Consider the following 13,990-nt stretch of genomic DNA (forward strand, 5'->3'; position numbering starts at 1 on the left):
CAGGAAGGAGACGCATTCTGTCTCCTTGAGATGAACGTACTTTGGTGGCCGAAAAGTGCAAATCAATCCCAGAACAACAGCAAAGGACCTTGTGAAGATGCTGGAGGAAACAGGTACAAAAGTATCTATATCCACAGTAAAACGAGTCCTATATCGACATAACCTGAAAGGCTGCTCAGCAAGGAAGAAGCCACTGCTCCAAAACTGCCATAAAAAAGCCAGACTACATTTTGCAACTGCACATGGGGGCAAAGATCGTACTTTTTGGAGAAATGTCCTCTGGTCTGATGAAACAAAAATAGAACTGTTTGGCCATAATGACCATCGTTATGTTTGGAGGAAAAAGGGGGCTGCTTGCAAGCCGAAGAACACCATCCCAACCGTGAAGCACGGGGGTGGCAGCATCATGCTGTGGGGGTGCTTTGCTGCAGGAGGGACTGGTGCACTTCACAAAATAGATGGCATCATGAGGAAGGAAAATTATGTGGATATATTGAAGCAACATCTCAAGACATCAGTCAGGAAGTTAAAGCTTGGTCGCAAATGGGTCTTCCAAATGGACAATGACCCCAAGCATTCTTCTAAAGTTGTGACAAAATGGCTTAAGGACAACAAAGTCAAGGTATTGGTGTGGACATACAAAGCCCTGACCTCAATCCTACAGAAAATGTGTGGGCAGAACTGAAAAAGCGTGTACGAGCAAGGAGGCCTACAAACCTGACTCAGTTACACCAGCTCTGTCAGGAGGAATGGGCCAAAATTCACCCAACTTATTGTGGGAAGCTTGTGGAAGGCTACCCGAAACGTTTGATCCAAGTTAAACAATTTAAAGCCAATTGCTACCAAATACTAATTGAGTGTATGTAAACTTCTGACCCACTGGGAATGTGATGAAAGAAATAAAAGCTGAAATAAATCACTCTCTACTATTATTCTGACATTTCACATTCTTAAAATAAAGTGGTGATCCTAACTGACCTAAGACGGGGAATATTTACTAGGATTAAATGTCAGGAATTGTGAAAAACTTGAGTTTAAATGTATTTGGCTAAGGTGTATGTAAACTTCTGACTTCAACTGTATATACAGTTGCCGTGACACTCCTGTGACGGTTGTAACACGCTGCACTCTCACACTTCACCCTCCAGTCTCGCAGCGTGAGAGCATCCTGCTCCAGCGCCGCCAATGCCTGTGGGACAAATCGGCGAGCCATCGAGCGTCACGCTTACAATGGTTCGCCCTCGCTGTGTCGCTGCGCGCCCCTGAACACCATCCCCCTCTGCCAGCTTCTCCCCCACCCATAAAAAACCAATCTCTCTTCTGACAGCATAATTCATGGGGGAGGCCTTGGGAAGATTGGGGATATGGAGGAGAACCAGAGTCCTGGGCACCACTATGGAGGCCTGGCTGGGCTGTACCCCCACGTAACCCCAGTCCTATTCAGTCATGGCCGGGGAGAGAGAGAGGGGTGACTCAGAGGATTCAGTGTGGCCCCTGTGCATGCTTGAGCGAATGTCGTTGAGCCTAATACCGACTAATCTGGTCTTCAAATACCCCTGCTGCCGCCGATTGGAAATCTCCTTGGCTTTTTACCAGCAACCAGGAGATGGCTAAAAGGACCAGCGTGCCAAGCTGCTCTGGGTACGGTGTCCCGCAGCTCCCACAGAGAAAGAGGGAGAGAATGAGAAACATAGAAGAATGGGAGGAGAAGGTAGGAAAATTAGAAGAAAGAGTAGAGAGAGGGCAGAAAGAAAGAGGGCAAGGTGGCATGGAGACAAAGCTATTTGTCTTTGCCTTAAAGGAGGAGAGAAGCGGCGTTTCAATTTCTGTTGGTAAGTATGATTTTGTGCCGTTAACAACAGTCGTACTCAGACTGAAGCAGACAATGTTTGACCCATATACAGTAATTGTTTTCCAGATTATGCAAATACACTCTATGCAAATAAACTCTAAATTGTGTACTCCACAAGTGTAGTTTATTGTGCTCCTCAGTGTGATAACAGCTACATGGGCAACCTGAAGGTATGAACTGGCAGTGGCACACTTTCCTCATGTACCAGTAAGATACATCTGAAACTGGGTTAAGCATTGGACCACCAGCCTGTGACACACAGCTCTCAGGTGGTCATCCAAGAGGCATGAGGAAGGGGTGTGGCCTCTGGAACCCCACCAACCAACCATCCGCCTGAATGACAGACTGACTAACTATGACTGCCATCTGTCAAAAGTCAGGACCACCCTGCTCCAAAACAACAGGCATAGAGACTTCCTCATCCGAGAGAGAGAGAGGGGCACTGTGGGTGATGCCCAGTGTAAATGCCCTATCTATAGCCCACCACGTTGGGAATACAGATGGCACAGGGTCTGCGTTGCATTCAGTTCACTTTGTCTTTTTTCTTTCATCAATCCCTCTGCTGCCTTCCCAACAAACAGCCACTTCCTTTGTGCCCCACGTTTAATCAAAGAGTCATTTAAAGCACTCAACTGAAAGGGGCAAAAAAAGAGGAGGGGAGTGGTGGCGGAGGGGTACATGTGGTAAAGCATTCGGCAGGTACCAGTTTGCTATCCCAGTTCACAAGGACTGTCATAAAAGGCTCCTAAAATGAAATCTTAAGCAAACTGGTTTTAGCCAGCTTTTTTCAAATATTAGTTTAATGCCTCACCCAAAAGATTAAACCAAGCATGCTCCTCCTTGGCACTTTTGCACTGTACGTGTGTACCATATTGAAGCTGAATGGCTGAGACCTACTGGGCGAATTAAGAAAACACTCCTTTCACTCAGTTCTGAGGAGATATGTAAATCCTGGAACCTCCTTTTATAGGCCTATTTTTATTTGTCAAAATGACAAGATAACTCATATCAAAATGTGCAATTAAACATACTTATAACACATCTAATAACACATTATTTATAGGCTAACATAGGCTTCAAATAAAGTAAGTAGGCTATCTGTTTGAACTTATCAGGATAGCCTTTGTTAGATATCAGGAGAGAAATTCAGTATGAATGTGAACTAAATCATGAGCCCTAAAACGCTGGTAGTTAATGGTTCTGCTGGGGAAGAAGCAGTAGCACCAGTTTTCAGGCAGCTTGAGACTGCCAAACTATTCATTTCAGTCGCATCTTTCGAACAATCACTACTATCCCCCCTTGTCAAAAAGCGCTTGACTTACTTATAACATAGTTCGACTACCATGGCAAAAACACCCTTTTCATGCTTGACAGCTCCAGTTTGTTTGGCGTGACGGACAAAATAAATATGACACCCATGACCCAACTCATGGGAATGTATTAATTTAAAGCAAAATAGGACATTGTATGAGAAATTCTGATAGGCTTCTTTACACTTGGCCCCTTCATGCACAAAAGAGAAACAATGTTGAATGTTCAGCTTTCTGTGGATCTAATCAAAGTGATATTGATTATCCTCTGTGCTCTGCTCATATTAGGGCCTACGGTCTGTGTTACGGGGTTGCCCAACAAATATTGGTAACACCAATTATTTATCAGCACACGACTGTCTTATAATAAAGCTAACAATGTATTTTCCAGTTTCGAGGGGCCTGTCATGCCAAATAGTGTCCCCCGGCTAAATGGTGTCCCACTCTGCGTCACAATGGGATTTGATGAGTTCTAGCTTCTGTTGCTAGGGCTGTTGCTAGAACTTGCAAAATTCTGACCGGATTACGTAATGAACCAAAGCGTACGTTGCTATGCTAGTTGCTTGGCTCTATTTTACCTCGTAGCGGTCGCAAAGGAGGGAGGATGCGGGCAGTTCTAGTTCTATTTCACCGCATAAACACTCGCTCAGTCTGCGCAAAATTATTACAGCAGAATTGCTCTCCAAGGACGGTGACAACCTAATGACTACCTGCTGCTTCAGAGGGCCGAAAAGACTGGAAAGAGAACACTCTTTCTTTACCATATATTTGTCTTTATATAAGTCAATATTGTTAAATAGGAATAAATAATTTAAGCTGTTTTTAGATTGACGTTGCTAGCTACTGTACTTATTTACTTCAGCCTGCCTAGTCAGCTAGCCAGCTACAGTAGCTGGCTAACTAGCCAGACAGTTTAATGTAGCTAACGTTAGCTAGCTAGCTACTGTAACTGTTATTGTAGCTTTCTGTTGTATGTAGCTTGCACTTCAATGGCAATGGATAAAAGCGTGGATTTTATTTTATCTTTCCAACCAGGCGAAGTACTGTGAAGACACCACTGATCTTGACAAGAGGCGCAACATTCAGAGAAATTCACAATTCAGGGTAACATTAAGCAGTTAACTTCTATTAGATAACTGGATGGATTTAGCTATGTACAGTCGTGGTCAAAAGTTTTGAGAATGACACAAGTATTGGTCTTCACAAAGTTTGCTGCTTCAGTGTTTTTAGATATTTTTGTCAGATGTTACTATGGTATACTGAAGTATAATTACAAGCATTACATAAGTGTCAACGGCTTTTATTGACAATTACATTAAGTTTATGCAAAGAGTCAATATTTGCAGTGTTGACCCTTCTTTTTCAAGACCTCTGCAATCCACCCTGGCATGCTGTCAATTAACTTCTGGGCCACATCCTGACTGATTCTTGCATAATCAATGCTTGGAGTTTTTTCAGAATTTGTGGGTTTTTGTTTGCTCCATCATGCTGGAAAAGGCATTGTTCGTCACCAAACTGTTCTTGGATGGTTGGGAGAAGATGCTCTCGGAGGATGTGTTGGTACCATTCTTTATTCATGGCTGTGTTCTTAGGCAAAATTGTGAGTGAGCCCACTCCCTTGGCTGAGAAGCAACCCCACACGTGAATGGTCTCAGGATGCTTTACTGTTGGCATGACACAGGACTGATGGTAGCGCTCACCTTCTCTTCTCCGGACAAGCTGTTTTCCGGATGCCCCAAACAATCGGAAAGGGGATTCATCAGAGAAAATGACTTTACCCCAGTCCTCAGCAGTCCAATCCCTGTACCTTTTGCAGAATATCAGTCTGTCCCTGATGTTTTTCCTGGAGAGAAGTGGCTTCCTCGCTGCACTTCTTGACACCAGGCCATCCTCCAAAAGTCTTCGCCTCACTGTGCATGCAGATGCACTCACACCTGCCTGCTGCCATTCCTGAGCAAGCTCTGCACTGGTGGTGCCCCGATCCCGCAGCTGAATCAACTTTAGGAGACGGTCCTGGTGCTTGCTGGACTTTCTTGGGTGCCCTGAAGCCTTCTTCACAACAATTGAACCTCTCTCCCTGAAGTTCTTGATGATCCGATAAATGGTTACTAGCAGCAATATCCTTGCCTGTGAAGCCCTTTTTGTGAAAAGCAATGATGACGGCACGTGTTTCCTTGCAGGTAACCATGGTTAACAGAGGAAGAACAATGATTTCAAGCACCACCCTCCTTTTAAAGCTTCCTGTCTGTTATTCTAACTCAATCAGCATGACAGAGTGATCTCCAGCCTTGTCCTCATCAACACTCTCACCTGTGTTAACGAGAGAATCACTGACATGTCAGCTGGTCCTTTTGTGGCAGGGCTGAAATGCAGTGGAAATGTTTTTTGCAGATTAAGTTCATTTTCATGGCAAAGAGGGACTTTGCAATTAATTGCAATTAATCTGATCACTCTTCATAACATTCTGGAGTATATGCAAATTGCCATCATAAAAACTGAAGCAGCAGACTTTGTGAAAATTAATATTTGTGTCATTCTCAAAACCTTTGACCATGACTGTACAACCATTTTTCAACAACCATTTTCTATCTAGCTAGTTGCTAGCTATACATATAGTTCAGTGGAGGCTGCTGAGGGGAGGATGGCTCATAATAATGTCTGGAATGGAGTAAATGGAATGGTATCAAACACGTGGTTTCCATGTGGTTGATAACTACCATTCAATTGACTCCATTCCAGCCATTATTATGAGCAGTCCTCCCCTCAGCAGCCTCCACTGATATAGTTACAGTGGGGAGAACAAGTATTTGATACACTGCCGATTTTGCAGGTTTTCCTACTTACAAAGCATGTAGAGGTCTGTAATTTTTATCATAGGTACACTTCAATTGTGAGAGACGGAATCTAAAACAAAAATCCAGAAAATCACATTTGTATGATTTTTAAGTAATTAATTTGCATTTTATTGCATGACATAAGTATTTGATACATCAGAAAAGCAGAACTTAATATTTGGTACAAAAACCTTTGTTTGCAATTACAGAGATCATACGTTTCCTGTAGGTCTTGACCAGGTTTGCACACACTGCAGCAGGGATTTTGGCCCACTCCTCCATACAGACCTTCTCCAGATCCTTCAGGTTTCGGGGCTGTCGCTGGGCAATACGGACTTTAAGCTCCCTCCAAAGATATTCTATTGGGTTCAGGTCTGTAGACTGGCTAGGCCACTCCAGGACCTTGAGATGCTTCTTACGGAGCCACTCCTTAGTTGCCCTGGCTGTGTGTTTCGGGTCGTTGTCATGCTGGAAGACCCAGCCACGACCCATCTTCAATGCTCTTACTGAGGGAAGGAGGTTGTTGGCCAAGATCTTGCGATACATGGCCCCATCCATCCTCCCCTCAATACGGTGCAGTCGTCCTGTCCCCTTTGCAGAAAAGCATTCCCAAAGAATGATGTTTCCACCTCCATGGTTCACGGTTCGGATGGTGTTCTTGGGGTTGTACTCATCCTTCTTCTTCCTCCAAACACAGCGAGTGGAGTTTAGACCAAAAAGCTATATTTTTGTCTCATCAGACCATATGACCTTCTCCCATTCCTCCTCTGGATCATCCAGATGGTCATTGGCAAACTTCAGACGGGCCAGGACATGCGCTGGCTTGAGCAGGGGGACCTTGCATGCGCTGCAGGATTTTAATCCATGACGGCGTAGTGTGTTACTAATGCTTTTCTTTGAGACTGTGGTCCCAGCTCTCTTCAGGTCATTGACCAGGTCCTGCCGTGTAGTTCTGGGCTGATCCCTCACCTTCCTCATGATCATTGATGCCCCACGAGGTGAGATCTTGCATGGAGCCCCAGACCGAGGGTGATTGACCGTCATCTTGAACTTCTTCCATTTTCTAATAATTACGCCAACAGTTGTTGCCTTCTCACCAAGCTGCTTGCCTATTGTCCTGTAGCCCATCCCAGCCTTGTGCAGGTCTACAATTTTATTCCTGATGTCCTTACACAGCTCTCTGGTCTTAGCCATTGTGGAGAGGTTGGAGTCTGTTTGATTGAGTGTGTGGACAGGTGTCTTTTATACAGGTAACGAGTTCAAACAGGTGCAGTTAATACAGGTAATGAGTGGAGAACAGGAGGGCTTCTTAAAGAAAAACTAACAGGTCTGTGAGAGCCGGAATTCTTACTGGTTGGTAGGTGATCAAATACTTATGTCATGCAATAAAATGAGAAAGAAAAGTGAGAAAGAAAAGGATAAGGATGAGAAAGAAAAGGAAAAGGATGAGAAAGAAAGGGAAGTGAGAGAGGGAGAGAGAGGTGGTGAAGAGAGTGGAAGACAGACAGAGAGAGAGATGGAGAGAGAGAAACAGAGAGAGAAAGACAGCAGTGCAAATGTACTTAGACTTGAGTATTTCAACAACTCTTCTCTTCCAACTTGTTAGGCAATCATATCTACCTATGGGGGAAGGATGGCCAGCCACACAGGAGGGTGATTTTTACTAAGGAAGAGAAGGAGGCCGTGCTGACAGAGATGCATGCTGGCCATTTCGGAGTGAAGTGCATGATTGCCAAAATCAACCTACGCTTCTTCTGACTGGGAATTGTCAAGGAGGTGGACAGCTGGGCAAGTGAAATAACCTTTTGTTTATCAATCACATTCTATTATATCTGAAATTATTATGATTTCAATGAATGTCATATCAGAGAGCACACAATGTTTCAATTTGTCACTTTTTGCTTAAAGGTCAGTACCCTGTCTAGCCTGCCAGACATTTGAGAGGGTGAAGACCGTGGTGCCGGAGTTGAAGCCCATCAAAGTTGTTTCACCATGGCACATGATCGGTAAGTGACCCAATTCAAATTTTGCCCTGATAAGTTGTTTTGTAATGGCTGCCTTATTTGACCACAGCAGAGTTCTATATTAGTATCCTTACAAATATGAAAATCTGCATAATGTATGACACAGATACGGGTAAGAATAAAGTAATCATCTCTCTAACACTTTAAATGTTAGGGGTGGACCTCATCGGACCCTTCACAAAATCCAGGAATGGCAACAGCTGGTGTCTGACGGCGACCGATCATTTTACCAAGTGGGTGGAGGCAATACCCATTAAGGTCAGTAAATGAAGAGTACGTGCTTAACTCTAAATTCCCTTTTGTAACCCATTCAAAAGGGTGCTTGGAACCAAAAATAGATTTTCGTTTTGTATGATACCCATCAAGGACGAGACTGGCGAGGCCACCTCCAAGGCGATGGTGGACATCTTCAACACCCACGGTTCTCCTGAGGTCATCTTGAGTGACCGAGGTCATGAACGCTGGAACAAGGTACAGATGTTATAGGTTATATTCTGTCAGCAATGGTTTGTTTAATTAATTTTTTACAATTTGTTTTTGTTTTTCCATGGTACATAATCAGACATATTTCCATATCTTACATTGTCAATAGATATCGTTTTCCTACCCCCTCCTCCAGGTTTGGTGAATGGACCAACCAGACCCTCAAGACTGCCATGGGCAAGTCCCTTGATTGGTAACAGGAAGGGTGGCAGAACAACCTGAAGGTAATTATCCTTGCACACAACAGCAGCATCCAGGCCTCCACTGAGTACGGACGGGAGCCACAGCTGTTGACTGAGGTAAACAATGCAATTGTATGTACAATTATTGCATATAGAATAGTCTTTCAAATTTGTGATTGACTTAGTGTTGTTGTTTGTCTGTTGCTATTTTTGTATAACGTACTTTCAGATCACTGAAACCACACCTAATTGCATTTATTCCTGTTATCAATCAAGGTGAGACTGAACATGGACAAGGCGCAGGACTAACAGAAGGAGAGCCACCAGAGCAGAATCAGGAAGGGGACCAAGTGCTACGACATCCGGGAGAATTACTTGGTTTGGAAGAAGGACGAAAGGAAGGCGAGACCTGGGAAACCTCGCTGCTTTTTCGCTCCTAGCTGGGGTCACCATCTGTTAAAGTGAATATAAAAAATCTCAGATAATAACTATTTGCATTTGCACACAAAATAAACTGACGCTAGTTTAAGTTTCCCTAAACTTATATTTTTCTCTTTGTCTTCCTAGGGTTACCTCGGTGGAAGCCAACAATCTTCTACAGTTGGAGCAGTTGGACGGTCGACCACTGAAAGCACTGACACCCTACACTTCAGTGAAGCCCAATAGACAAAGTATGTTAAGCTTTTGTTGACATTTGAGAAAGCAAGAAATGGTTGTTATGCCGAGCTTATAAAAATGTACCTCTTCAATGTACCTCTCCAAATGACTTTAGGACCATCGACTGTCCGAGCCCCCCAGGAGGTATCCCGTCCACCAGAACCAGTGAGTTCGGATCAGCCTGATTCTCTGTGCTCTAAGTCGGAGGGGGACCAGCTTGAGGTAGGCTATACCTTCCAAAAGTGTTGAAAAGTACAAATCTCCCATTTATATCACTGCACTAATCCATCAAATTTTCTCCCAGTAAAGTGTAACCTGTGTGTTTGCTTGTTTACGTCTCTGTCTCCTACCCTGTTCCCTTTGACTCTGCTCCTGTTCTCCAGGACCTAGGGGTTCTGCCCAACACCCAGACGTGGATCCACCTGATGTCCTCCATTACCAACCACCCTCCAACTTTTCATTACATAATCTACAGCTACTGTTGTTGTCATGTTGTCATTATCTGCTAAGAAAGTTGTTTTGCTCTATCATACTGGGCACATAATATGTGAGATACACAGATTCACTGAAAACACTAGCACTGCAAACACTCAGAACAAAGAGAGCAGCAGTGCCTGAACTTTGCAGTCTCCCTCTTCAAGTCCCCCTTCTGAGACTGGCTGCCTGTTGAGAACTAGTGACAGGCAGAACCTCCCACCCACACAGCAACCACCTCCTCTATATTCCACACACCAGAATTCAGTATTTTAGTCTATGATTGCCTGTGAGTGTACAAAAAATCTACGAAAATAAATTAATGACACAACTGTACCAAAATCTATCAAAGTTTATGTATTAAAATCTTAAATTTTGCCAGGTTGGTTTTCACAGCTGTTTCACAAGATGTTAATTATTGTAAGTTGTAAGGTACAGTGGGGAAAAAAAGTATTTAGTCAGCCACCAATTGTGCAAGTTCTCCCACTTAAAAAGATGAGAGGCAACGAAGGAGTGGCTTCGTAAGAAGCATTTCAAGGTCCTGGAGTGGCCTAGCCAGTCTCCAGATCTCAACCCCATAGAAAATCTTTGGAGGGAGTTGAAAGTCTGTGTTGCCCAGCGACAGCCCCAAAACATCACTGCTCTAGAGGAGATCTGCATGGAGGAATGGGCCAAAATACCAGCAACAGTGTGTGAAAACCTCGTGAAGACTTACAGAAAACGTTTGACCTGTGTCATTGGCAACAAAGGGTATATAACAAAGTATTGAGAAAATTTTGTTATTGACCAAATACTTATTTTCCACCATAATTTGCAAATAAATTCATTAAAAATCCTACAATGTGATTTTCTGGAATTTTTTTCCTCAATTTGTCTGTCATAGTTGACGTGTACCTATGATGAAAATTACAGGCCTCTCTCATCTTTTTAAGTGGTAGAACTTGCACAATTGGTGGCTGACTAAATACTTTTTTCTCCCACTGTATCCTTTGATGGTATTTATTTGTTCCACATGATTCATTGTTGTATCCTAGGACCTACAATAGACACATATATATTCAAACACAAGGGTGTACTAATGAGCTATGCGAGATATACAAAAATTAATCATAATAGAGGACTACTGAAATTATATTATTTCAGTGTAGATAAGGGAAGGGCAGGTTAAAATAAAAAACATGACAGCCAGACAAGCCAGTGTATGAATCAAATGGATTTGCATATGAATGGAGTGGAAATTAGCTGACTTCGTGATCCGTAAGGTAAGTAACTTTAATGTGTCAAGCAGATTACACATTTTCTTTGCCATTTCCGAATCGTAGCAACGTTTAAGACATGGATTTCATGTTGTAATGTTAACAAGGTACCCAAAAGTAGTTTGAATTAATGTTTTCATTTTATTAGCTAAACAAAACTTGTTTAAACAGCAAAACTGTCGTGGAAATCAGCCTTGCTTGCATAGCGATGATGAAAAGAATGTCATTTAGGCTGTAATGATCTCCAGTATTCTAATCATTAGGTCATCACAACGTTGATATAGCAACGGATGCTTATAGTTCATCGAATCCCATTGTGACGCAGAGGGGGACACTATTTGGCCGGGGGACATTATTTGGCATGACATTATTAATATATAGCACTACATTAAACAACATTTATAAAGCAAACATTATCCCTCATAGTGGCTTCAGAAAGTATTCACACCCCATGATTTTCCCACAGTTTGTTGCACTACAGCCTGAATTGAAAATTGTTTAAATTGAGATGTTTTGTCACTGGCCTACACACAATATACCCCATAATGTCAAAGTGGAATTATGTTTTTCAAATTTTTGACAAATTAATTAAAAATGAAAAGCTGAAATGTATTCAACCCCTTTGTTACAGCAAGCATAATTAAGTTCAGGAGTAGAAATGTGCTTAACAAGTCACATAATAAGTTGCATGGACTCACTGTGTGCAATAATAGTGTTTAACATGATTTTTGAATGACGACCTCCTCTCTGTACCCCACACATACAATTATCTGTAAGGTCCCTCAGTCGAGCTTTGAAATTCAAACACAGATTCAACCACAAAGACCAGGGTGGTTTTCCAGTGCCTCGCAAAGAAGGGCACCTATTGGTAGATGGGTAAAAAAAAAGCAGACATTGAATATCCCTTTGAGCATGGTGAAGTTATTAATGACACTTTGGATGGTGTATCAATACACCCAGTCACTACAAAGATACAGGTGTCCTTCCTAACTCAGTTGCCAGAGAGGAAGGAAACCGCTCAGGGATTTCACCATGAGGCCAATAGTGACTTTAAAACCGTTACAGAGTTGAATGGCTGTGATAGGAGAAAACTGAGGATGGATCAACGACATTGTAGTTACTCCACAATAGTCACCTAATTGACAGAGTGAAAAGAATGAAGCCTGTACAGAATAAAAAATATTCCAAAACGTGCATCCTGTTCGCAACAAGGCACTAAAGAAATACTGCAAAAAATGTGGCAAAGCAATTAACCTTTTCTCCTAAATACAAAGTGTTATGTTTGGGGCAAATCCAATACAACACATTACTGAGTACCACTCTCCATATCTTCAAGCATAGTGGTGGCTGCATATGTTATGGGTTTGCTTGTAATCGTTAAGGACTGGGGAGTTTTTCAGGAAAAAATAATTAACAAAATGGAGCTAAGAACAGGCAAAATCCTAGAGGAAAACCTGGTTCAGTCTGCTTTCCACCTGACACTGGGAGACAAATTCCCCTTTCAGCAGGACAATAATCTAAAACACAAGGCCAAATCTACACTGGAGTTGCTTACCAAGAAGACAGTGAATGTTCCTGAGTGGCTGAGTTACAGTTTTGACTTAAATCTACTTGAAGATCTATGGCACGACCTGAAAATGGTTGACAAGCAATGAGCAACAACCAATTTGATAGAGCTTGAACAATTTTGAAAAGAATAATGGGCAAATGTTGCACAATCTAGGTGTGGAAAACTTATCCAGAAATACTCACAGCTGTTATCACTGCCAAATGTTATTTTACAAAGCATAACCATTCTTTCAGCACTCTTTTCCCTTATAAAGTTCCCCTAAATGTACATTTTAAGATCAAATAATAACTATGAAAATAAAGTTTCCCTGCCAGACAAGGATTTTCAAGAATCCCTGCGCTAATTTCCTGCTATTCTACACTTTTTGCCATTTGGCTGAGAGAAAATCTTGCAGTTTTAAAGTAAATTTCCTGTAATAAAAAAACAACGCCTAGGCTTATGACCTGTTCATATGCTATCTGAGGGCCCGACCTCCTGGGACCCCGACCCCGACCTCCTGGGACCCCGACCCCCCCCCCCCCAAGCTTTTTGGACAACAACATGATCCTATGTAGGCTACTCCTAAGACGCACAACGCTTGTGCATCATTATTGTCGAGAGTATTTAATATAGACTGAAAAACGATGAGTACGTTTAGGTTTATAAATCAAATCAGCAAAAATAATCCATAATGCATACTGTTGAAATACAATGAAGGTGTAAATGTTAGGATGTAAAAACAAGCGAAGTTGATTTGAACCTGAACTTCACGAGCACTGCATTCTCGTGGAGAGAACAGAAACAACAATCATAAAGTAGAAAAACAACAAAAAAGCTTTAAAATGTCCTAATAATGAGAAAACACAAGATGAAATATCAAGTTCTTACCTAATTGACAGACGAGCAAGAGCTGAGTGAGCAATAGGAAGCCTCTTGAAACAGCCGTTTCCATATTTCATCAACCTCACCAACGTCGGCGGAGACAATAAAAAGGTAGTGTATAGTTCTGGGAAAGATACTCCCGGCAAGCGTGACGGTTTCACAATTGTTTCATGTTGGGAGTTGTTGTGTTGTCTCCGTTTCTCCGGTGCGACTGTTCTACACGAAGATGAACGGTGGGTGAGGGGAGAGCGTGCGCCTCCCACAGACCTTAACAACGCACGAGCTCTATCTTGTTCAAGGGAGTTTAAGCTACTTTTTTTGGGCGGGGGTAGCCCACATTCATTTATTTATTGATTTCATTCATTATGAATTGTGATGATTCCATGTAATTCAGTTGCAACAGTTGTTTTGGTTACTTTTTATATGAATGTGACATATTTTCAACCACAAACTATAGGCTAAGGCTACTGGTCTGGGCGCCAAACTG

The 13,990-nt window shown here is 42.5% G+C and overlaps 1 protein-coding gene across 1 annotated transcript in view; it reads right to left on the bottom strand.

Annotated features, from left to right (window-relative positions):
* Positions 1-13,722, bottom strand: part of LOC311148616 (receptor-type tyrosine-protein phosphatase zeta-like) — a 115,947-nt gene extending 102,225 nt beyond the window's left edge. Inside the window, exon 1 of the mRNA XM_084185597.1 lies at positions 13,510-13,722. Coding sequence (XP_084041723.1) covers positions 13,510-13,573 — 64 coding nt within the window. The 5' untranslated portion in view covers positions 13,574-13,722. The remainder of the gene's footprint in view (positions 1-13,509) is intronic.
* Between the last annotated feature and the right edge of the window lie 268 nt (positions 13,723-13,990).

This window comes from Coregonus lavaretus (assembly GCF_964263955.1).
Source record: "Coregonus lavaretus genome assembly, chromosome: 21".
Taxonomy (NCBI): domain Eukaryota; kingdom Metazoa; phylum Chordata; class Actinopteri; order Salmoniformes; family Salmonidae; genus Coregonus; species Coregonus lavaretus.